Raw genomic sequence first — 25,635 nt, 5'->3', positions numbered from 1 at the left:
ACTTGAGATTTTTTCTAAAGCATTCGAAGCTAGTATAGATCCTCTATGAATCAGTACAGATTTAATAATTTGTTGGAGTCTTTCAATAACCTCTACTCAATATCTAAATGAGATTGAACTATTTTTCTTTCGTGGATTTTGTATGTGATCTACATCAACCTGGTACCATTGATGGTTTCTTTTTATTGTCACTATTGCTGTGGCTAACTAACATACTTAGTTATGTTAGATAACAATGTTTCTCGTTGATTTAGCTTGAAGATAAATCTACGTGGTAGATTCCTTGTTAGTTACTGATCATCGAAATTCTTAATTTCATGTTTTTTGTTTTTTTGTTTCATATTAAAAAATCGTATGTTACATTTTCCTCTAGACACAAAACGAACACCAACTTTTTAGAAAAGAAATAAAAAGTGTTGCATGACAACATTTATTCTCGTGCAACCTTGTGTTTTTTCTTAAGGTATTCCAAATGAGTAGATAGTGTTAACCAATTATATTAAATTCTAGTTTTTTTAGTATAACAATTTTAAAAAATGAATATCAAACTTTTAAATCATTAAATTAAATTACAGCTTATATAATGAATATCACCGATGTTTGTGCATTCAACCACAAACATGGACAATATGTGTTGGGTAGGATCCAGGATCCAGGTAAGAATTTGAAAAAAAACATTGAAAATTACTGTTTGAGTTGGATTGAATTTAAACATTTTTAAAATGGACTTAAAAAAGAGAGTCCACAAACGCCAGAATAGAGAGATGCGTTCAGATTGAATAAGAGAAAGCATTTTACACATGGGGGTTTATTTTATTTAATCCTGGAGATCAAGAGAAGCTTTTGAGCAGCAAAAGTTGTGGAGTATCAATCATTATTTTATTTATGAAGGAGAGAAGGACGGAACCAACCACGCCCCCAGGACAAATTGGATATAAACTACCACAGAGAGGTGGATGTGAGTTAGTTTGAGAGTTAACTAGCGTTCCCCCAAGCCCACAAAACTACAAGAGCTAAGCCAAAAGGTGCGATGACTGAAATGCGCTCAGGCATGGGGATGGGCGGTCGTTCTAATAATTATAATTGTAATGGCGGCTTCTCCAGCAGCTATATGCTTCTAAACCCTGAAGAAGTCAAGTTTTTGGATTTGTTGCGTCTCTTGTTTTCCAGCAACCTCAAAAAAAGGAGATTTGTAGATTCAAGCCACGCCAGAGAGCATAATTTCTGGCACAGATTCTTCATCTTTCTCTCTATTGTCGTCCTAAAGCTCCTCCGTTTCTTTGACAAACCCCTTGCCTTGCTTGGCTTCTTCCTCGAGTCCTCTCTCAATTTTCTATCCCTCAACGGCGGCTTTTCCGGCATTCTCCTCAACTTCTTCCGACGTAAGTTCTCCTCCCCCTTTTTCTTTTTCATACGTTTCATTGGGGGGACGGGTTGTTAAGTTCTATTTAGAAAACAAGTTTACGAATTTGTGAAAGTCTTTTGGTTATATAAAGATCTAGATCCACCATCTTGGTGCTTTCAACTCCTTTATCCTCTCACTTAAAATTTGCATCCATTAACTAAAAAAGAAAAAAAATTAATAGATGAGGGTAAATTCAATTATATATTATCTAAATCTTTCTAAACGAGTAAGCAGGAACAGGAGGGGTTTGTTGAAATAGGGATGAAATATTAAATTTACAAAGGTTGGAAACATCATTAAATTAGACTATCTCTAATTAACTTTAGTAATGTTCTCGGACATTTAGAATACAACTCGATGAGTGAGTAGAATATCACTAAAGTTCCCTTTGATTTTTTGTTTATGAAGTTTTTATAATCTATTCATTTCTGTGTTTTCTCCATTTTATATATCTAAGAAATGGTTTCAAAATCTAAATCAAGTTTGCAAGACTAAAAGTGAATATATAACTTCTTAAAGCATATTTTCATTCTTTGAATTTGGCTTTATGTCAATATGTTTAATTAGAAAATTTTGATAAAGAAAAGGGTTCTTCAAACACAATTTTAATTTTCAAAGTAACTGGACAAATGAAATACTTAATATATGTTTATGCTTCTGCTATTTGATACTGAGGAGGAGGTTAAATTCAAGTTTCAAACCTCCATTTGTTTGCAATTCACCTTCAACTACACACTAAATATTCTTTTTTAAAGAAAGAAGAAACAAGAAAGATGGTGTTCAAATGCAATAGCCATACAGAATAATTATAAAATATTTTAAAGAAAAAAAATAATGGTAAATATAGTGTCAATGATCCTCTTGATTCGGGTTGACTTTGTTTCCAGCACTCTCTCGATTATGTTACTTAATGTGACAGTGATATGTAATATTTTTTTATCATTTTGAAAAACAACTCACTAATTATTTTATAAAATTTTTTATGTAATGAACACAAACACACATGCCTGTCACGTCACACCTTCCTCATCACAATAAACCTTTATCTAATATTTTTTTCTTTCAAATCTATTCTCTTTCTAAGATCGAAACTGCATTTATTTCTCTCTTATTTTTTAACTATAATATTTTCCTTACATCTCTCTAACCCCTCTGCTTCACTAAAGTTATTCTCTAACATTATTCACATCCTAACTTTTATTTTCCTGAACTAAAAAAACACAAAAAGAAAAAGAAAAAAAGTTCCACTCATAATTTTTTAATAAAAACTATTTTTTTAAAAGAAAACACACGTTTGGTTTTATTTATTTTTTAAATGAAAAACAAAAGTAATTAACAAATATGTGTTTTTTGTTTTTAAAATTAGAAAACAAAGAATTCAAAAGCCAAAGTTGCCAACGATGATATATATTGATGATAATTTCCTTTATAGATCGATGTGTGTCTTTAGACTCATTTACTTGAAAACTTTCAACTCCTTATAGTTAAACTAATTATTTTGTGGGACATGTTAAATTCAAACCAGTTCCAAGGTGTTTATATTTGGGAAGATTCAACTGTTATTAAACTAATTGATTAGAACACAATGAACTATTTGATCTAGTAAAAGTTCATGGAGACGTACCTCATATAATAATTATGATAATCTAGAAAATAAGATGGTCGTCCCCTTTGTTTGTTTGTTATGTCGGTTACTTCACAAATTTCACCTCCCTTGACTTGAATTAATCAGTAAAACTTTACAGATAAGAACAATTTTTTTTTTTTAAATGATTGGAGTAATAAACATATATATGGTTGTGTTAATTTTGATGCAGTGAGGTTGAAAATACCGGACAGCTCATCGGCGGAATACTTGTCGATGATTGGTCACTTGGACAGCAGAGTAACATTGGACAGCAGTATAAAACCTGGTGATGTCAATTACTTCGGTGCTCTTTGTATGATGGCCTCCAAACTTTCCTACGAGAATGAAGCTCACGTTGCACAAATTGTGAAGGATGTCTGGAAGGTCCTCCAATGTTTTCAATATTTAATATTCATAATTTACTCTTCTCAATTTCAAACTACATCTTCATATCATTGGCTTCATTAACTTTTCCATTCTTTCAAATATGCAGATGGAGTTCTTGGGATTTTTCAATTTTTGGAATGGTACCAATATATATATATATATATATATATATATATATATATATAATACATATATCTCCCTCTTCCACTTTTTTTTTTTTGCTACATATAACTTATATCAGTGTAATTAATTAATTGTGTATTGTTTAATCAATAGACTATCAAGAAAAATGCTCAACGCAAGCATTCATGATGCGTGACAAAAAAGTTGATCACGATACCATCGTTGTGTCCTTCAGAGGCACAGAGCCATTCAATGCCGATGATTGGAGTTCCGACTTTGACATCTCTTGGTACGAAATCGAAGGCATCGGAAAAATTCATGGGGGATTTATGAAAGCACTTGGCCTACAAAAGTGCATAGGATGGCCAAAAGAAATAGAGCGACAAGGTCATGATGAAAGACGCCCTTTGGCTTACTACACCCTAAGAGAGAAGCTTAAAGAACTTGTGAAAGAAAATGAGCGGACAAGATTTGTAGTGACAGGGCACAGCCTGGGCGGGGCTTTGGCCATTCTATTTCCTTCTATTTTGGTGTTCCATGAAGAAAAATTATTGCTGGAAAGATTAGAGGGAGTGTACACATTTGGACAGCCTCGAGTTGGAGACCGCGCGTTTGGGGAATTCATGGTGAAATCACTCGCACAATACAAGATTCGTTACTACAGATTCGTTTATGGTTTCGACATGGTTCCCAGATTGCCCCTTGATGACAAGGCGTTGATGTTCAAACACTTTGGACCTTGTATTTATTTCGACTGGAACTATGTTGCACAGGTGAGAGTTGACATTAATTTTGATTATAGGAATTGACCTTTTTGTAAGTTAAATTAAACCATATATTTCAATAACTTAGTGGTAATTAACCGTTTTGGATGGTGTCAGATTCTTGAAGAAGAGCCATTCAAGAACTATTTCTCGATAGTGGGAGCAATACTGATGAGAATACATGCGTGTTTGGAGATAGGAAGAAGCTTCACAATATCGTGGAGAAGGGGAAAGGAGTATGAGGAAAAAGTGTTCTTGAGAATTGTGAGGTTGTTTGGATTGTTGTTGCCTGGAATTCCTGCTCACTGCCCTCAAGATTATGTTAATTCAACCCGCTTGGGTTCCACAAGTCACTTTCTCAGTGAGTATGATGTCAAAGTTCAGTAGTTTCTTTTTTTCTTTCTAAAAAGATATAATAATATACCTATATAGATAGTGTATTTTGATGATATATATTTTGTAATGAATAATGTTTGTTAAATGGACGAATATATATCTTTGTGTTCGACCATATATATCTATTTGCCACAGTTAATTGGTCTGTACTTAAATCGACATCTTTCTATAGATTAACCAATTTTTCTTTTTCAATTTTAGAATTGAGAAAGGAGAAACTATACTTAGGTACAACTATTAGGATAGCTCATAACAACTAAAAGAATACTAAAGATATAGAAATGTATACCGTAATTTCAACGGAACAAATTAAAAGTTACCATAGTCTTTTGAGATGACTACTCTCTCCGACAGACAAAGGTTATGTATGTAGATGCTAAGTCAACGATTGTTAGTGGCAGGTATGGTCGTTAAATTTGGGGTGTGCAAGAAAAAGAATATAGTGCTATCAAAATACATATTACCTTTTTTTTTTATTATTATTTAATACGTCGTTAAATATTATTTATTAATGTAGTATTAGAAATTTACTCGTAACACACTTAAAAAAACATAAATCATGTTAAATATTTCCTCGTATATCTTTTCCGAAAAGAAAAGAAAAAGAAAGCCGCAAAGTTTAGATTATAGATAACAACTATACAACTAAACTAAATTAACAACATAAAACATAAAAAACGAATATTCAAATCAAAAGTGAACTCAAACATGCAAAAACTTAAAAGAACATAACTTGATAACTAATGTTTCACATGCATGTGTGTCTTCCTGGTATATTAGGTTATTAACTATGAGATCATCAAATCCTTGAAAATCTAAGATAATATAATTTCTTTAATAATCCAGAATAAATTTAAAAATAAACAAAACATATCGTCAAGAAAATATAACAAAATATTTCTCATTACTTTACCTCTATTTGAGCTCTCTGTCTCCCTAGCTAAATTAGTTTTCTAAAAAATTTCCTCACGTTAACTTTTAATTTTACTGTACTCCAAAAAGAAAGGGAAAAAGATAAATTCCTGTCTTCTCATAGTTTCTACCCACGTTTTCTTTATTTGTATATACAAAAAAAGACCAAAGGCACATTTACGAAACATGTTTAATTTGACAGTTTTTTAATAAAAAATAGAAAACACAAAGTATCTATCAAACTACTTCTATAATAAACAGTGGTGTGTGTGTGTTTGAATTTTGAGATGTGGTGAAGTTAAAATTACCGGACAGCTCATTGGCGGAGTACCTGTCAATCATTCGTCATTTGGACAGCAGACTAACTTTGTACGAAACTACATAAAGCCTGGTGATGTCAATTACTTCGCTGCCCTTTACTTGATGGCTTCTAAACTTGCCTACGAGAATGAAGCTCATCTTACACAAATTGTCAACAATATCTGGAAAGTCTTCTTATATTCGTTAATTTTTCATTCTTTCAAACATTGTAGTTGGAGTTCTTGGGATTTTTCAACTTTTGGAACGGTAACAAATAATATATCAAACACTTTCTCCCACTTTTTGCTACTCAAATTTACGTTATTTAAATGCATAAATATTAATCTAATTAATTAATTAGTTAATTGTGTATTATATAATTACTAGACTATCAAGGAAAATGGTCGACACAAGCGTTCCTGATGCGATAAGAAAGTTGTTCATGACATCATCATTTTGTCCTTTACAGGCATAGAGTAGTTCAATGCCGACAATTGGAGTTTACAACTTTGACATCTCTTGGTATGAGATCCAAGGACATCGGGAAAATTCATTGGGGGTTCATGAAAGCACTTGGCTTACATAAATTCCTTGGATGGCCAAAAGATATAGAGTCTCAAGGACGTGAAAGAGTACATCCTTTGGCTTACTACAGCCTCAGAGAAAAACTTAGAGAACTCATGAAAGAAAGTGAGCGGGCCAGATGTGTAGTGACAGGGCACAGCTTGGGTGGGGCTTTGGCCATCTTATTTCCTTCTATATTGGCGTTCCACGAAGAAAAACTATTGCTAGAAAAATTAGATCATAGAGTGTACACATTTGGACAACACCTAGGGTTGGAGATGCAAAATTTGGAGAATTCATGGTGTGATCACTCTCACAATACAACATTCATTACAGTAGATTCGTTTATGGTTTTGACATGGTCCCTCGACTGCCCCTTGATGACAAGGCGTTGATGTTCAAACACTTTGGATTCTTTGTTTATTTCGACTGGGATTATGTTGCACAGGTGAGTTAACATTTTGATTATGTGAACTAGAAAAAAAGATGTTTTTGAGTGCAGCCCTTTTGATAATTTAGTGGTAATTAATATTTTTGAGTCAGATTCAGGAAGAAGAGCCATTCGAGAACTATCGCTCAATAGTGGGAGCTGTGTTGATGAGAATTCATGCGAGTTTGGAGATCGGAAGAAGCTTCACAATATCGTGGAGAAGAGGAAAGGAGTATGAGGAAAAAGTGTTTTTGGGAATTGTGAGGTTGTTTGGATCGTTGTTGCCTGGAATTCCTGCTTACTGTCCTCAAGATTATGTTAATTCAACTCCCTTGGGTTCCACAGGCCGTCTCCATAGCGAGCATGATCTCATAATTCAATAGATTTTTTTTGAAATTTAAAATAATACTTGGTGTGTGATTGATTGATATGTGTAATAATAATATCTAATATATATAGTTGTGTTCTCACATGATTCACTAGCTTCTCTAATAAAAATTGACACATAATTACAATGAAATTTTTAGCAAAAGGATCTAAATTGTAAAATACATGGACCGGATCATTATTTGTTACAATCTGATATTACAAGAACAAAAATAGTCTCCAACTAAAGGTTAGAGATTGAGTTCATTGTTAATTTTATAAATTAAGTTGGGAAAAGAAAGTGTCTTTTAACTTTTTTTTTTCTTTTGTTTACGAGTACGTCATGAAAGAATACAAGAAAAAAAAAAACCAATATGTTTGTTGGTACTGTAGAAGAATCAATAAAATGAAGTTTGACAAAATCATCATAGATTAACTCAGATTGTATAGGTTTATGCTCGATTTGTCCAGCACTCACATGCATAAAAAAAAAATGGAGTTGCCTATCAAATATCAACTAGGTTTGAGATTAATTAGAGAAGCTAAGGAGGACCAAAGGAAAGGAGGCCAATTTTTACTAATTGTAGTTAATAATTTAGAAGGTGTACTCATTTATATTAATTGTTGTAGTTAATTATGTTCAATAATAACCAATAAATTTATTTCTAAATTCAATTAAATAAATTAGTAGGGCTATTGAGTTTTTAAATAATTACTGTTTATAATTATTTTATTTAATTAATCAATTAGATACTATCAATAAATTCATATACATTAACTCAAAATATAACCAATAAATTGAATTCCTACGAAAATCTTTAGGGAGAGAAGAAAAAATAGCAATTAGAGAATAAAATATGGGATTTTTATAAACAGATCATATATCTGTTTTATAAATGGCTTCTAAAATGGGCAAACCAAAGTATATTTATTAAGCTAACTGCCCATATGCTTCTTTTTGTTTTGCAAAGTGGAAAAATAGAAACTGAACCCACCTATGAACGATGTAATAAGTAATGGCAAATGTTCTCCCTATCCTAATATATTCATTTGATACACTACTAATATACATATTAGATATATTTGATAATGATGTATTTGATTAAAATACTTAATATAAATGTCAATTATGCACTTATTTAGGCCGGTGATAAACTTAATACACTTGTTTGACATACTTAACAATGATGTATTTGATTGAGAATAAGCTACTAATAAATTTGTCAATTATTTAAGGTTTATAATATTGATAAACTTTGATATACTTGATAATGATATAATAGACTAATATATTGTTGATACAAATCTATAGATTGTTGATAAACTTGTTAATGATACATTTGAAAAAGTTGATATACTTTATAATAGACTTAAATTTAAAAAGAAAAAATAAATCGGAGTTCTTCGACTTTTTTCAAATCAATTAACTAAAAATTTAAAAAGGCACAACAAAACAATTTTTTTCAAAGCAATACTGTGAGTCTATTTAATGCAAGAATAAATCGAAGCTATAAATACAGGTGTGGACCTCCAATAAATCCAATGAAGAATCTTACATGTAATGAAGCAGAAAAAGGACAATTAACCACTAATAAAAGAAGGATAATAGATAAGAAGATGCATCTGGAATTTTTAGCGATTGGATCATATTTAACCATGAAATTAGTTGGTGATGGCAGAGGTGGGTAGACCTTCTCGTCTGGGTTCGCCCCAAGGTCTACATAGGTCGACCCCATGGTTACGTTGGTCTCATGTCCTTGATAGTTGACTTTCAAGAAAGTTAACCGCATTATATATACATATAATAATTTAACAAACAGATCATGACAGAACACTTAATATTTGAACATAGATATGGAATTCCCCTTAAAGGATATTAGAAGAGTGTTGAGTGGTGGTGGTGAGAGTAAGTGCAACAAGGGTTTCTCCAGCAGCTACATGCTTGTGAACCCCCAAGAAGTGAAGATCTTGGAACTTGGAGGCCTCCTGTTTACGAAGAATCTGATAAAAAAATTAAACTTTGTAGATTCGAGTCACCCCAATGAATTCAATTTCTGGCATAGATTCTTCATCTTCCTATCCATCATCGTCCTAAAGCTCCTCCAAGTATTTGCCACTCCACTCGCATTTTTTGGCTTCTGCCTGGAGTTCTCCCTTAATTTTTTATCCACAAACGAGGGCTTCTTTGGCATCTTTCTCAATATCTTACGACGTAATGCAACCCAACCAATCTCACCTCTCCCCTCTACGGTCTATAGGATTTATAATCTAATTAATTAATTAGTTAATTAGGGAATTATTATATTTATGCAGTGAAGTTGACAATACCGGAGAGGTCATCAGCGGAGTACCGGTCGGTGATTGGTCATTTGGATAGAAGGATAACGTTAGACAAAAATATAAAGCCCGGAGATGTCAATTACTTCGGAGCTCTTTGCATGATGGCTTCTAAACTTGCTTATGAGAATCAGGCTCGCGTTCAACATATTGTCAATAACGTTTGGAAGGTATTCACTCTTTCCATCCTCCACCTTTTGCCCATAAAATAAAAAGAGAATCAAATTCATTCCGTTGATGCCAAATTTTGGCTGAAGGGAAACTCAGTCCACATGATATCAATGGTAAATTTATAATTTAAGGAAAAAGGACCTCCAAAAATCTCATCTTTTTTTTTCTTTTCTTTTTGACAATTTTTCATATTTCGTTTTCGAGTCCAAATTCACCCGCAACACATACATTTTAAAAAGAAATGAACATAATTGCCTTCTATTTTCTTCGAATTATGCAGATGAAGCTCTTGGGATTTTTCAACTTTTGGAATGGTGAGTACACTTATTCATTTTCAACTAATTTGCCACCTCAAATAATCTAAATATCACATGATTTTTTTTCATTTGAAAAAGACTTACGGCAACAATGAAAAAACGTGTTTGAATAAAAAAACGAGAATTTACGTGAAAGATAAGAAAAAACGGGGTACCTGATAGAAACTCCAAGATGTGAAAATACATCTATCTAAGTTTAGTTTTCCTTCACGCCAGTTTCTCTACTCAATGTACAAAGATGAGATTTTACTAGATTCTAGTACACAAATTATGGAATTATTAATTTGGATGATTTAAAATGGAAGTTATCGACTATTTTTGTAATACTGCTCGGAGCTCTCGATGGTCAAATAATATAAATTAGATTATTGGAAATCATGATCATGCTCATGATAAAATGTTAAAATTGGTTTTAGACTAATGAGATTGTGAAAGGTAAAAATGCTAGAAAAGAGGGTTGGATTGAAAATGGTGGGAATGGAATGGAATGTAATAAGGACTACTGACCGGGCCAAAACCCAGGGACCGTTTTCTTAATATAACATGTGGCGGTTAATATGACCTTTTTCTTAATATTGTATCTGCTAGAATATGAAGAAAATTGCTCAACACAAGCGTTCATGATGCGGGATACAAAAGTTGATCAGCACGATACTATCATCGTCTCCTTTAGAGGTACAGAGCCATTCAATGCCGATGACTGGTGCTCTGATTTTGACATCTCTTGGTACGAGATTAAAGGCGTCGGAAAAATTCATGGAGGATTTATGAAAGCACTTGGCTTACAAAAATCCATTGGATGGCCCAAAAAAATAGACCGACAAGACCAAGAAAGACGTCCTTTGGCATATTACACCCTCAGAAAAAGGCTTAAAAAACTTATGAAAGAAAATGAGGGTGCTAGGTTTGTGGTGACGGGGCACAGCCTGGGTGGGGCTTTGGCTATATTATTTCCTTTTATTTTGGCATTTCATGACCAAAAATTACTACTCGAGAGATTAGAAGGAGTGTACACATTCGGACAACCTCGGGTTGGAGACCGCAAATTAGGAGAGTTTATGTTGAAAACATTCTCACGTTACAATATTCGTTACTACAGATTCGTTTATGGTTTCGACATGGTTCCTAGACTGCCCCTTGACGACAAGGCCTTGATGTTCAAACACTTTGGACCCTGTATTTATTTCGATCGAAACTATGTTGCAAAGGTAAGTTGAGATTAATTTTGTTGTATGGTGTAACTGTTTTATGTTATTGATTTAATGGCAATTGTTTTTGGGATTCGTAGATTCTTGAAGAAGAGCCATTCAAGAACTACTTCTCGATACTGGGAGAAGTAGTGATGAGAATACAAGCATGTTTGGAGATAGTGAGAAGCTTCACAATTGGATGGAGAAGGGGAAAGGAGTATGAAGAAAGAGTGCTCTTAAGAATTATGAGGTTGTTCGGACTGTTATTGCCTGGAATTCCTGCCCATTGTCCTCAAGATTATGTTAATTCAACTCGTTTGGGTTCCACAGACGTCTTCTTTTCTCTGCCTAAAAGAGAGTATGATGTCAAGATTAAGTAGTACTTTATTCTTTTCCTTCATTTAAAAAATAAAAAATAAAAAAAGAGAATATGTGTTGTGTTATTATAAGCCTTAGTTGGGTATTATTGTTTGTAACTTTTTTATATAATTACTTGTAACTGTGTTTTTAGAAAATATATACAGATGTAATAAGAAGCAACCATGCTAATGTTAGTTACTATACTATGTTGTATTTGGTAAAATAAAAATACTAAATTGAAAATTTTCAAATTGAGGCCATAGAACAAAGTGGTTGTAATAACTCATTAGTTTCCAACATTAATTAACTTAATGGCTTAGTTCCTAGATTGTAATAATTAACAATTTAGTTCCTACCATGAATAATATTGATATGATTTAATAAAATTGTTCACGATCGATAAAAATTAATAGAAAATTAAAATTATTAATATATCATAAAAATTAAGTGGTTCGGGATAAAATGAGCAACAAATAATAAAATGTGGAATTTTTATGAACAAATGTCTGTTTTATTGGTTGAGGAAACTTACGAGTAATTTTGAAAGTCATCAAGAAAAACAAGTAATAAATCAATAATGATTTTGCGATTTATAATTATTAAAAAGTTGAGAAATAGTTTATTTATAACTCAAAGGTTTTTATAACTGAAAAAACAAAGAATTATAACTACCGCTAGAATTCTAATGATTTTATCCTTCGAAATTTCATTTTAATACGAAATTATAAATAAAAAATATCTCATAGTTATTCTATAAAGAGGGTGAGGTCTCTTTTCTATATGCTATTCAAAAAACAACAAGGCAAATCAAGAATTAGAGAAGAGAATAGATTAAATTTTTCTATAATAGAAAAAAAGACTAATAGAATAGTTAAGCTAAGTCAGGTGTAGGCCCTTCGTTAAATTTTATATATATACAAAGAAAAATACCATTAACTATATTTAATCTCATAAAAAGATAGATTGTGGAGAACTCCCAGTGTAAAATGGGTATTAATGATGATCGTAACTGCAACAAGAGCTTCTCCAGTAGCTACATGCTTGTGAAGCCACAAGAAGCGAAGATCTTGGACTTGGGTCGCCTCCTGTTTTCAAAGAACCTCAAAAGAAGGAAATTTGTAGATTCTAGTCACCCCAATGAACTCAATTTCTGGCACAGATTCTTCATCACTCTCTCCATCATCATTCTAAAGTTTCTCCAACTGTTTGCCACTCCACTTGCTTTGTTTGGTTTCTGCCTCGAGTTCTCCCTAAACTTTTTGTCATTCAACGATGGCTTCTTCGGCATCCTCCTCAATATCTTACGATGTAACGCGCCAACAACTCACATCTGATATATTCCTGCCCCTATACCAAATACCCCTCCTATAGCATTTTTGTAAACTTTAATAAATTAATTATGCCTATATATATGCAGGGAAGTTGAAAGTACCGGACAGCTCATCGGCGGAGTACCAGTCGGTGATTGGTCATTTGGATGGAAGGATAACGTTAGACAAAAATATAAAGCCCGGAGATGTCAATTACTTCGGAGCTCTTTGCATGATGGCTTCTAAGCTTGCTTATGAGAATCAGGCTCGCATCAAATACATTGTAGACCATGTTTGGAAGGTAACTCATCCTCCCATATATCCCCCAACTTAATTACCCTTAATAATAATTTTAATTATAATGATCAACAACTGACATTATTACTATCATTCCTAAACTTTATCAATTTTAACGTCCTCCTTGTTTATATTTGGTAAAATAAATTTTAAAAATTGTACCTGTTGCAAATATAGAAATCAAAATCAAAATATTAGTATATATGAAAAAAATTTAAAATATTTACAAATATAACAAATTTTACTAATATAATTTTTCGATTTTAAATAAAAATATTGAATTAATTAATAATGATAGAATAATATTTGTACACGTATTTCGATGTATTTCTTTTGGATAAAAAGAAGTAATTTTAAAAAAATTAGAAAAAGATTGGTGGAGTTGAGTATTTTTCTTCAATAATAATACATGCATGTTATTTTCTCTAATTAAGATTATTGTCTAATATATATATATATATATATATATATATATATATATATATATATATATATTCAATATTGCTACCTCAATCTAAATGCATAAGTCACTTTTTTTTCTCGTTCTGAAAACGACACCCTTCTTTCACAAGAATGAACGAAGCATGTTTGAAATTTAAAACTAAACAAAAATTATAACCAGACAAAAGATTGAAATATTAGAAACGGTAGGACCTACCAGATAGAAACTTCAAGATGTGAAAATATATATCTAACTAATCAAAACCGCAACATTTTCTTGATTTACTCTCAAAACAACAGAATACAAAGATAAAACTTAACTAAATTCAGTAAACACAAGTTAAGACATTTTTGATTGAGATGATTTGGAATAATATTTCTTGATGCCCATTACTCTAAATTTCGAACACCTTGGGATTTTTATATACTTTTCTTATAATATTTTATAAAAGAAAAAGAAAAAAAAGAAAGAAAGAAAGAAAGAAAGAAAGAAAAGACAACTAACATCTGTTGATGATTTTTTTTTTTTTTTTTTATTGTATCTGCTAGAATATGAAGAAAAATGCTCAACACAAGCGTTCATGATGCGGGATACAAAAGTTGATCAGCATGATACTATCATCGTCTCCTTTAGAGGTACAGAACCATTCAATGCCGATGACTGGTGCTCTGATTTTGACATCTCTTGGTACGAGATCAAAGGCATCGGAAGAATTCATGGAGGATTTATGAAAGCACTTGGCTTACAAAAATCCATTGGATGGCCCAAAAAAATAGACCGACAAGATCAAGAAAGACGTCCTTTGGCCTACTACGCCCTCAGAAAAAGGCTTAAAAAACTTATGAAAGAAAATGAGTGTGCCAGGTTTGTGGTAACTGGGCACAGCCTGGGTGGGGCTTTGGCTATATTATTTCCTTTTATTTTGGCATTTCATGAACAAGAGTTACTGCTTGAAAGATTAGAAGGAGTGTACACATTCGGACAACCTCGGGTTGGAGACCGCAAATTAGGAGAGTTTATGTTGAAAACATTCTCACATTACAATATTCGTTACTACAGATTCGTTTATGGTTTCGACATGGTTCCTAGACTACCCCTTGACGACAAGGCCTTGATGTTCAAACACTTTGGATCTTGTATTTATTTCAACTGGAACTATAATCCAAAGGTAATTATATTTTATAATGATCGTGTAACTGTTTTATGTTAATGATTTAATTAATGGTATTTATGTTTTTTTGGGGTTTTTAGCTTCTTGAAGAAGAGCCATTCAAGAACTATTTCTCGATCTTGGGAGAAGTGGAGATGAGAATACAAGCATGTTTGGAAATAGTGAGAAGCTTCACAATTGGATGGAGAAGGGGAAAGGAGTATGAGGAAAGAGTGCTTTTGAGAATTGTGAGGTTGTTCGGACTGTTATTGCCTGGAGTTCCTGCTCATTGTCCTCAAGATTATATTAACTCCACTCGCTTGGGTTCTCTGGATCACATCGTCTTTTCTCCTTCCAAGACGGAGTACGATGTCAAGATTCAGTAGTAATTATTTTTCCTTCTCTATAATAAAAGCTATAACTCTTGTGTTATAAGAAAAGAGATCGAAGAATCAATCTCCTCTCCCTTATTATATTAAATAATATTGTTGTTTTAGAAAATTCAGTTGCAGTGTGAATTAAATTAGTGTTTGGTAAATTTTAGATTTGTAGTTTGGATGTAAAGAAGTTAGTTTCTGTATTTGGTAATAAATAATAAAATTATTGTATTTTAGATATAGTAATTCTAATTAAAGTAGACATGTTATTGATTTTTTTTCACAAAAATCATTATGATATAATTTAAAAGAATAGTTGCATTCTAACTTGTGATAATTTATAGAAAAAAGTCTGGTTATGTGAAAAATATATTAAATATATAAATATACCTTAATTTTGTAAAATTGGAAATTGAAAAATCAATTCAAAAGCAACATGAATATATGTGTATTTAAAACTTTATTTCGATAATAGTTAATAACAATAAATTCTACCAAACATTTCAAAAAACGATTTTGATATTTTTCAAGTAACTTTAAATTATTTGAAAATCAATTCCATAAATGTATGTGTATATTTTGGAGAGTAGTAGAGCATCTTTCAAAAAGAGGTGTGTGATGTACCAAAAGTTAATCTTAGATTTCGTCTTTGATTTAGAATTTGCTAATGAGCGTTAAATGATTGATGGTGGAACAAATATAGTGCATATTTGGGAGATATAAATTCTTTTTTTTTTTTTTTTTTTAATAGTTAAAAAAGTTTGATGCCCATGTTGCTGTGAGTAATTTGCCGTGAATTAAAGTTGGTTGTTTTGGGTTCTTTGGTTCTTAGGCAACCCATTAGCTTTGGTTTGTGGAAGCTGTGAAGGTGGTGATTGTAGGTGTTTCCTCCTTTCTTTCTCTATATCACATTGGTCATTGTCATATAATTGCTTCATTTTTTTTTTCTTTTTAATTTTCAACTCAAAATAGATGATAAAGGTTTCATCGTTTTATATGTATAGAAAAATTGATTTAAATTAATTTCAATGGAAGATTTTTGAACTTTAATAATGGAGGAGAATATTAGTTTTAAATTTTAATTAATCATATTTTAAGATTTAAGATGTAAAAGTAAAATTCTAATATAATTAAGCTGATTCATTTCTAAATATCAATTAAACTTCATCGTTTGTAGGTAGAAAAGTTCAAGAATGATTAATGGCAGATGGTCCACCAAAGATACCAAAACCAGAATAGTAAGCAATAATGACCAAGCCATAATTATAAAATGGGATAATATATAAATCGCTATGATATTTCATATATATATGTAAACAACTAAGCAAAGGCTATCGTTTTCCTTGTTATTTTATTTTGGATAAATAAAGTAAGCTTTATCTTCAACACAATCTTATGACTGAATTATATTATTAGAGTTTCGTGGACCCCAACTCAACATATCAAACTAAACAATGTGCAATTATGAATCCACGCCAAAGTAAACAAATTTGGGATATGCTCGGCCAAAAAACCATTTGTATAATTATCACCGTTTATTATCTTATTATTTGTGTCAACTCTCCCAATTACTTTTTTATTATTATTATCAACTCAACTCATTGTTTTGATGATTGTTAACCAAAGACCTCTCAAATGAGTCATTGATTTACATGGCATGTCTCAACCATTTCTGGACAGTCCTCTCTTTAACCCTTTTTCTACAAACCTGATATCACATTGGGTGGCAATTCAAACCATGAGGTACATCAATATTTAACAGCCATAAGCCAGCCATTATTATTTCTTCTAGAACAAGTGTACAGCGCAAGATCTACAATGACGCAGAACCGACCAAACTAAGCTACTGTAAATTTCTAAGACGAAACCATCATATGCTACCCTGAGAAATCAGGAAGCATGGCAGATGAACCAACGTTTGAGAGAACCAATCCAAATGTGCCTGTGAAATGGGAGAAAGTTGTTAGTGTTACAAACTCTCTGGTTTCGATCGGCTGCAGGTGAGCTCCTCATTTTGTGTGCTTTCATCTGTGCTTTCCTCAGCTTCTTCAATATCTTATCCATTGATGACGATCTTGCCCTTTCAAGTTTCATCTGAATCAACAAGCCTCATCATCAGTGAACCACATAGCTTCTTCTAGTTCTAGTACATTCCCATTTTAATTTGACCAAGACCGGCATCCATGACAACACTATTGTTTTGAATTCAAATGCAATGTTGGGGAAAAGAAATCCACCAATAGTGGAAGCAACTTCTTATAACATTCTAGCATTTCGCTATGTTTTCTCCCCATGTTTTCCCAATAAAACAGAGTGAAAATTGCAGATGAGCTAAAAGCAGGCCTAACCTCGAGTTTGCGAATTGCAGCTTCAGCTTTCGCCTTCTGCAAATTCTCCCATGCTGTTATCTTGGCCTCTTCTCTCTGCAATCTAAACATTACAATTAGACTTGGTGGAAACTTTTTTTACACTTCAAGAGATTGTATGATAGATAAGACTGGATTCTGTTGTCAGACAGAATTATTTCCTAGGCAAAACCCAGGCATTCCAGTTCAAGGATGTTCGGTAGATAATTGATTTTACAAGTCATAGGAAGCTTAAATTCTTATAGGTATGCAGATGAAATATCAATCTAAAAAGGAAGAGAGATCAAGATCAAGCAATGTTGGAAGTTTGAAACCAGCATTGATTTATAATATACTAGAGAGAACTAAAGTAAAAGATTATATGTTCGTTTGTTTTTGTATTCATGTACTTAGTTGAGTTAGATTGAAAGCTTCAATTCTACTAAATTGAATCCTGAACTTCAATGATTAGAGAAATCAATATCTTCTTTCAAAACCAACTTAGAAAAGTGCTACCAAACAAACTAAGCAATAAAAATCACTTAAAATCCAATCAACAGAACAACTAAAGCCCAGTTATAAAATGGGTAAATCCAACAACAAAAACAACCAGTCTGGGAATTAAACAAATAACAACTGGCTCAAACACCAAAACACTCGAAAAAACAAGCAAGATAAATGAGCAACACAACTACAAAACTAGCATTCAAAAAGGTAGACCACACTTGTATGCAAATCCCTATGAACCAATACCAACTCAGATAATAAAGAGTATTAATTTTACCATTTAGTTAAGTTCAAGAATAACCCAATGAAATTAAAACTTCAAAGTTAAATTTTATACATTTAAATAAGAACAAAAGAACACCTACTTGGAAACCTGAATAGCTGCCTCTGCAATATCCAGAGTTGAAGCTCCAGCTTCCACAACGTTTTCATCCAAGTTTTCAAGGTGTGGAAAGTTTTCCTCGTTCAATCTGAGTTTATGTCCTTTGGATCTCTGCATCATGGCTCCCTTATCTACCTCAACATCTCTCACCTCTTGTTTAGAACAATGGTCACTCTCTTTTCCAACCATAGATTGATGTGTTGAAGGAGGGGATGAAGAAGAAATCGAACCATTCCCTTGAGGAGATGAAGGAGTGAAATCTTCACTGCTCATTTGGGTTGCCATATTCCTTTGTGAAACAACAGCTGAATCCATTGTCTCTTCGGAACAACCAAAATTTTCATCTGTAGATATGATACAAGTGTCACAAAGAACATCTTGACAACCACCAATATCTAACCATCTTCAATATCCCAACAAAATAGATCTCCAATGTTCAGCTCTTTAAGAATGAAGATGAAGAGACAGCTCAATTCCAACCTAACATTCTAATATTAATGTGATACAAGCAAATATGAAAGCTAGAGAGACTTGTTTTTCAACTCAATCACTGTCGCATAGAAACTATGCTGTACTTTAATTAACATGAATAATTAATGCAAATAGCCAACATGAGCATCATTTAATACTAAGACGATAGACTTCCAATTCAGCCAAAAGCTAAACAGATTGCTTCAAAACTACCCGAAATAAAGGGATACCTTGGAAGCTCGGCAGTGGCGACTCGCTCAGTATATTTGACCATCTGGGTGCTGATACTAACCGTTGAATGGTATGCTCTGGGTAAGATTGTCCCCTTTCAATGGTTCCGCCATAGCAGATGGAAACCCCATCGGCCACTAATACTCCAGTGGAAAGAGCAGAGCCTAATTTGGAGGCGGCGAAACCCCCATTCTCGGGCGTTGGAATTGCAGGTGAATAATTGGAGTAATTAGGAACTCCAGGCGACCCAATGGGGCCACTTTTTGACTTGGGTCTTCTCTGTAGGTGAGACTGCAAACTTCTGCTGAACCCATTGCCCATAACAGGGCTACTAATCCATCGCTCAGCATCCTCCCATTTGGAGGGCAATGTCCTACCGTAAAAAGGCGTCAAGGCCGCGACAGAAGCATTTCTCCGCCGAGAGTTACTATTAGGGTGAGGTATTCTCTCGGAGCTGCAACCCCTTTGGTTCATGACATTGATTTCCCAGTAATTTGGGACTCCAGGGCTTGGAAACGCACTGAAATTGTGGGAAGAACTGCAACTTCTTTCCTTCATTATGAACAGTACAACACAGTAAGAGTAAGAAAGGTGTTTTGATTTTGCTTTTTCCCTACGTCCCTATCCATAGAATTTTTCTTTTGACACTATTCTTCCGTCCACTTTTGTCCAATACAGCTATGGTCCGTGGGAGTGTTTGGAAACTTTTTTTTCCTTTCAACAATTTCTTTCCTTTTGGCGGGAGGCTAGGTAGACGGTACAGCAGCGTGGGAGCATAGCTTTAGCTTGTTTCCATTTGGTTAGCTTACTAAAAAATGGAGTGAATTAGAGGATTTGGAATAAAGGTTCAACAAAGAAGGACAGTGCCAAATTGGGAATCACATCAGATTTTTATTATAAATTAGAATGTATGAAAGTCGACGAATTACGCATTGAAGATGATGGGAATCTTGAAAAGCACTTCAACCAATGTGGAGATTTTTTCTTTTCTTTTCTTTTCTTTTTTTTTCTTTTTAATTTTTATATCGTTCATCTTTTTCCCGACGGAACGAATTGATGGATAAATGATCTTTCTTTCTAGGCTTTGGGTAAGTTTAAGACATGGGTCGATAATTTCCAATGTTCAGTGTCAATCAACCATTTGTTTGGTAGCAATTTTGTGTTATTTATGATTTTAAGAAGATAAAGTAGATTGTGGTACCTTTTTGTTTTGGTCTGCTTTTACTTTTTGGGGGGTTTGTTACACTAACCTAAAACAATTTAGCTTTAAATCATTTTTAAATATTGTATTTTTCTTTTAATTTCGGTTCTTAAACTTTTGAAAGCTTAAAAAGAAAATTTTAGTCCATCAACTTTAAAAAAAAAAATTCGATCCGATCTACGATCTCCTCAGATCTAGGGAAGAAGGGGAACTATTCTTACTCTCGGCCTACCGACCTTGTTTGACTTGACTTTATTTCTTGAAAGTTCCTATCGGAAACTTCCTTTATTTAAAGGAGAATTTTTCCTACAGTATAAGGAAGGGAAAGCCAATATCGATCCGATCTCCGATCTCGAAGAAGAAAACTACTCTTGGCCTCTCGGCCTATCGGCCTTAAAAAGATAATATTTATCTGTAATTTCATAAAATTTGTTTTTTATATGGATTGTTCTTATTTTGTGTCTTTTAGTTTATTTATCTTGCTATGAATTTTAATACTAATATATTAGTTCTATTTTATTTTTTTCATTCTACTCTATACTATCATGATTAGTTTTGGAGAAAAAATTAATAAAATTAGTTTTGGGGTTTATTTGATTTGGTGGGTTAACTATGTCTCTATGTTTGGTATAAAAAACTTATGGAATAAATTAGTAAATTTTCTTTATTATTTATAAAAACATTTCGTTAAAAGAAGTAATGAAATGCTAATAACAAAGGTTTGTAAACTATTTATAAAAGTTTAAAAACTAAAACAGACATTTTTTTTAAAATCAAAATTTTAAGTTTATTGTTCTTGAAAAAATAGGTTATCTAGTTATTTTTCAACATTGCTTTTTCCACGTCCCCTTTCAACTTTTAGTCACTTTCTTACCCTCGTTTGGCATGAAGTGATTTTTTTTCTTTTCTTGGATGACCTTAGTTTCAATGATTAAACTCGTTGATCACCATCTTTGAAAAAGTGCATATACACATTGTCTTTGTATTCTATATTGGTATGTAGAAATATAGGCTAGTTAGCAAATTTAATTTTAATATTTGATGTTTGGAGATGTAGCTACTACATTCTTATTTATCGTTATTTGAAAAATATTTGACAACTTTTTTATCTTACAAGAATTGCAAGAAAGGGAATGCACCTATATAGAATGTCGTGGAGACATTCTAAAGTCTCTATGACTTGTAGGAGAAATGATATTTTTGGAACAAGTAGATCACTTGTTATTTTTCTCCTCTTTAATTTCATTCGTACGTAATGGACAATATGAATAATTAACATGCATTTAGTGTATTTTGAATACAGTATGATGATTAATCTCCGTTACTTTTAAAATTAATACTAAAACAAACCATTTGAAAAATAAAATGTGTAGATGACCAATCACACAGTATATGTGGTTTGAATATAGATTTTCCATTTCCAACTGATAAATGTTGTTTTAGGAGCCACTGTCATTTTATTTTATAGTAACAAACTTTTAGGTATTGAAAGTTGTGGAGAGGGGTAATGAACAATGGTTGGAATTAAGTAAATTTAGAAGGTGGTTTCTACTTCTAGGGAAAAGGGTTAAAGACAAGAATGGGTCATTGAATTTTGGATAAAATGGAAGATCCAATCCAATTGATACAAAGAAAGATTTGTTTTTTGTTCTTTTTTGTTTTCTGCCTCTGCTAAATGCTTTCGGTGCAAATAATATAAATAAAATAAAATAAAATCAATTATTAAAATAAGTAAAAGAACCTTCAAATATGGCTTTGGAATTTGGATTGCTTCATTCACATGCCTTTGCCCCTTTCTTCTTCCACAATATGCCTTTGCCCACTGCATTACTCTCGAGGCCACTATTCTTTTCTTTTTCCCTTTTGTTTTTAACCAACCTTACAAACTACACATTTTTAGTTCAACTTAATTGTGATTAAATAGTCGCTACAATTTTTATATAATTTAAGTTATTTTGTTTGGACTTCTCTTAGACAGTTTTCATAGATTCTGCTTTTCATTTTTATCATTATTTTCTTTTTCGTACATCGTGACTTCTTATTAATTTTAGCACTGGATCACTAGCTAGCTAGCTAGACTTATATAAAAGAATGTTCCTTCTATAACTAAAATAAAAGGTTTAAATTTTACAATTGAGCATGAAAGATTCAAAAAAAAAAAAAGAAAAACGGTAGAAAATTTGAAAAGAATGAAGTTGCATGTGCAAAGTTAAAGACATAAAGTAGTAGAGTTCGAGTTGACATGACCACACAACATATACTATCATCAATCTCCATCAACATGTTGTGTATTTTACCTACAAGAATATTTTGGAGCAGGTAAATATATCATGGAAGATATATATATATATATATATATATATATATATATATATATATATATATATATATATATATATATATATATATATATATATGTATATATGCTTGGTAAATAATAGTCCCTTTTAACATGAACTAGGTCCTAAAAAAACAAAGGCAAAAACTCCCTATAGTTGTGTAAGACAAATTTTGAACAAAATTAATAATCACAATAAACTTTAATAATAAAAATAAAAATAAAAAAGACAGTGGGCATTTAGTAGTAGTGTATAAGACCACACCTATAGATACAAAAAATCTAAGCTACTGACTAGAATTCTCAAATAAATCGTAATCAGAACACCTAGCCCTATAGAAACTATGTGTGCTAAACTCGAGGGAAAGAGCTTAATTATTGGAAGGTCTCCAAGTAAACTATTTCACATGATTAGTTTTTGTTTGATAGAAGAACTTTCCATTTTATTCTTTCGTCATTTGGAACTTGTGTATCAATCCACTTCTCTACTTTAATATCAATTTTCGAAGTGACTTAGATGAGAGTTACTTGTACCAATATGGTATCAAACTTATAAAATTTTGTCGTCTAAACATTTTATAATTCAATTAAATAAAAAATAATTAAAAATATATTTTAGGTTGTTTTTGAATATATAATTATTGTTTGGAAAGTAAAAAAAGTAGTGTGTTTCTAGGAGGGGGAGATTGGGATGGAAGAAGAAGATAGGAAAGGTAAGATAGATGCATCCCCTGTGAAAGGGTGGTGTTAAGTAGTAGTAGTAGTAGTAGTAACAGTACTACATGTGCATTTGTCTATTCTCTGTTCTCTCTAAGAAACAAAAATCATATGACCTCAATTATTATTTCATTCAAAACATCCCCCACCCTCCTTCCTAATTTATTTCCCTACTTTACTCCTTTCTCATTTTATATTATTTATTTCCCCCACACTCTCTCTCTCCCAACTTTTATTAATCTACCTTTTTATCCATTCTTTTTCAAATCAATTTTTCTACTTTAGTCTTTTTTTTTTTTTTTTTTTTAACTAATATTAGAGTCCAATACTATATACGTTATGTTTGTTAAACCGTAATCATTATTCTCATGAATTTTTGCACACTTCTTATAAGAAATCAACGATCAAAGAAATATAAAAGGAAAAAAAAAACTGAGAATTAAAATGATTTGCTAATAGTGTGTGTTAGTTGTATTCATGACCAAAAAGATAAAACAATTTATTGATATCATATTAGAAATTCATAGATAATAGTATAATTATATTAGAGTTTATTTAGTAAACTCTTCCTAGACTTTATGCTTCTATCTTTGATTGTAGTTAGAAGTATTGGATAATAAATTCAAGATATCTCAACAGATCTTATACTAATTATGCTTATGTCTTTATACAATTTCGTCGAATCCACCTTAACCAATGCAGGTGCTTATTAGAAAAACACTTATTTATATATGAAAAGAAAGGGGAGAAAGAAGAAGAAGAAAAAGAGGAAGGTTGCTTGTAAATTGGGCCCCGATCCAAACCGTTGAACAGAGTGTAAGATGTGGCCCAATTCCTTCTGCCATCATAATTATTGGTGCATACATGTTGTTGATCTGTAATTCACCTTTTAATATTAATTAGTATGACAATAATGTTAATTTTATCCCTACAACACCATCCGACAATTCCAATTTCCAACTAATACCTTTGTTTAATGAAAAAGACTTGATCAATAAGCATGCCCCCTTAAGAAAACAATTGTTCATTTATTATGAAACATGATCCTCTATAATTAACATTTTGTACGTGCAATACTCATAATAATCCGGAAATTTGCATGCTGGCTTGTAGGGACACCCCACTTAACAAGATAATACACATTGCTCTTGCTCCCCTAGCTACACTTTTATTATTATTTTAAATTGCATGAATTAACTTATATAGTTGTATCTCGGACCAATTTCTAAGATTAGGTTTCTATTTGTTAACCTACTCCATTGGTGGTATATGAAGTTTGATTTTCTGTGTAATTATGCTACTTCATTGGAAAATAATAATACAAGTTAAAAATGCATAAATAGGATTAGATTAGATTAGATTAGATTAGATTAGATTAGATAGAAGAAGAAGAAGAAGAAGAGTAGGAGTAGGGAATGGATATATGTAATCTTTTGATATAAAGTGAGTGTCTTTTCGTGTACCCTAAAGTGTGATACGAAGGATTTGAAGCTAAATCTGAAACACAGACTAAGATGTAACTGTTCCTTGGATCTGACCTAACAAGACAAACTTGTTCTGGATCAGAAGAGTACCTTAACCCAGCCTCATAGGCCCATCGGCCCATACCATGTCCCCTCCAATCTCCAATCACCTTTTCTTCTTCTTTCATTCTCCCACACATTCCTCACCCTTCCATCTTGTCAAACTAAATTTTGTTGGATTCCTTCAATTCTACATCCTTGAAACTTATTCCTTTTCTTTTAATTCTTTTAATATGTTTTTACCATTCTTTTTTTCAATTTAATCTTTGTTGTTTTAATCTCTTTTTGTCCATTACAACTATTTTTATCAAACAAATGGTATATACTTTGATTTAGAAATCAACCATCAAATATGAACATGAACATAAAGAAATAGAATATCAGCATAAAAAATTTTATGTGCTTTCTTTATAATACCTACCGGACAAAAGGAGAGAGTAGTTTATGATTAAAGAGAACAATAACAAAAACACATATCACCAAGGTCCCTAAAATGATGATAATTTTTTTGAAGCTAAAATTGTAAAAGTTTGCTTAGAATTTAAATGATAATTATATATAGTTGAATGATAATTTAAAATTTTTTTGAATTGGGTGGGAAGAGAGAAGTTAGATAGAGAGAGTTAGAAATTAATGGAATTTGAGGCAGTGATTGAAGGTTTGGTGTATGTAACATAGTTGAGAAGTAAGTATGA

General features: G+C 32.0%; 5 protein-coding genes across 6 annotated transcripts; 4 read left to right on the top strand and 1 right to left on the bottom strand.

The window, feature by feature from the left end:
* Positions 1 to 410: 410 nt before the first annotated feature.
* Positions 411 to 11,684, top strand: LOC107990286 (triacylglycerol lipase OBL1-like). 2 transcript variants are annotated; one of them, XM_008442061.3, is made up of 5 exons: positions 411 to 1,382; positions 3,223 to 3,416; positions 3,526 to 3,559; positions 3,696 to 4,315; positions 4,424 to 4,821. In XM_008442061.3, exons 1-5 carry the CDS (start codon positions 1,031 to 1,033, stop codon positions 4,691 to 4,693), a joined length of 1,470 nt encoding a protein of 489 aa, XP_008440283.1. In that variant the 5' UTR covers positions 411 to 1,030; the 3' UTR covers positions 4,694 to 4,821. The 2 variants fall into 2 exon arrangements, with proteins under 2 accessions (XP_008440283.1, XP_050944717.1); XM_051088760.1 differs by lacking the exon at positions 4,424 to 4,821 and adding an exon at positions 11,388 to 11,684 and having other exon boundaries at positions 632 to 1,382.
* LOC103484778 (triacylglycerol lipase OBL1-like) lies at positions 6,316 to 7,576 on the top strand. Its single transcript, XM_008442062.3, has 2 exons — positions 6,316 to 6,926; positions 7,022 to 7,576. Exons 1-2 carry the CDS (start codon positions 6,837 to 6,839, stop codon positions 7,289 to 7,291), a joined length of 360 nt encoding a protein of 119 aa, XP_008440284.1. The 5' UTR covers positions 6,316 to 6,836; the 3' UTR covers positions 7,292 to 7,576.
* Positions 9,119 to 11,355, top strand: LOC103484776 (triacylglycerol lipase OBL1-like). The gene is made up of 4 exons (XM_008442059.2): positions 9,119 to 9,486; positions 9,588 to 9,781; positions 10,063 to 10,096; positions 10,688 to 11,355. The coding sequence occupies exons 1-4, from the start codon at positions 9,129 to 9,131 to the stop codon at positions 11,314 to 11,316; spliced, it is 1,215 nt and encodes a 404-aa protein (XP_008440281.2). The 5' UTR covers positions 9,119 to 9,128; the 3' UTR covers positions 11,317 to 11,355.
* A 944-nt stretch (positions 11,685 to 12,628) lies between the features above and the next one.
* Positions 12,629 to 15,411, top strand: LOC103484780 (triacylglycerol lipase OBL1-like). Its single transcript, XM_051088396.1, has 4 exons — positions 12,629 to 12,957; positions 13,067 to 13,228; positions 14,247 to 14,866; positions 14,950 to 15,411. Exons 1-4 carry the CDS (start codon positions 12,636 to 12,638, stop codon positions 15,232 to 15,234), a joined length of 1,389 nt encoding a protein of 462 aa, XP_050944353.1. The 5' UTR covers positions 12,629 to 12,635; the 3' UTR covers positions 15,235 to 15,411.
* Positions 15,412 to 16,883: 1,472 nt separating this feature from the next.
* On the bottom strand, positions 16,884 to 20,107 carry LOC103484775 (uncharacterized). Its single transcript, XM_008442057.3, has 4 exons — positions 19,161 to 20,107; positions 18,443 to 18,803; positions 17,574 to 17,655; positions 16,884 to 17,319 (listed from the first exon to the last, which is right to left on the bottom strand). Exons 1-4 carry the CDS (start codon positions 19,717 to 19,719, stop codon positions 17,116 to 17,118), a joined length of 1,206 nt encoding a protein of 401 aa, XP_008440279.1. The 5' UTR covers positions 19,720 to 20,107; the 3' UTR covers positions 16,884 to 17,115.
* Between the last annotated feature and the right edge of the window lie 5,528 nt (positions 20,108 to 25,635).

This window comes from Cucumis melo, chromosome 8, assembly GCF_025177605.1.
Source record: "Cucumis melo cultivar AY chromosome 8, USDA_Cmelo_AY_1.0, whole genome shotgun sequence".
In the NCBI taxonomy this organism is placed as follows: domain Eukaryota; kingdom Viridiplantae; phylum Streptophyta; class Magnoliopsida; order Cucurbitales; family Cucurbitaceae; genus Cucumis; species Cucumis melo.
Note: the sequence above shows the minus strand (reverse complement) of the source record. Positions and strands in the feature narration are given on the sequence as shown.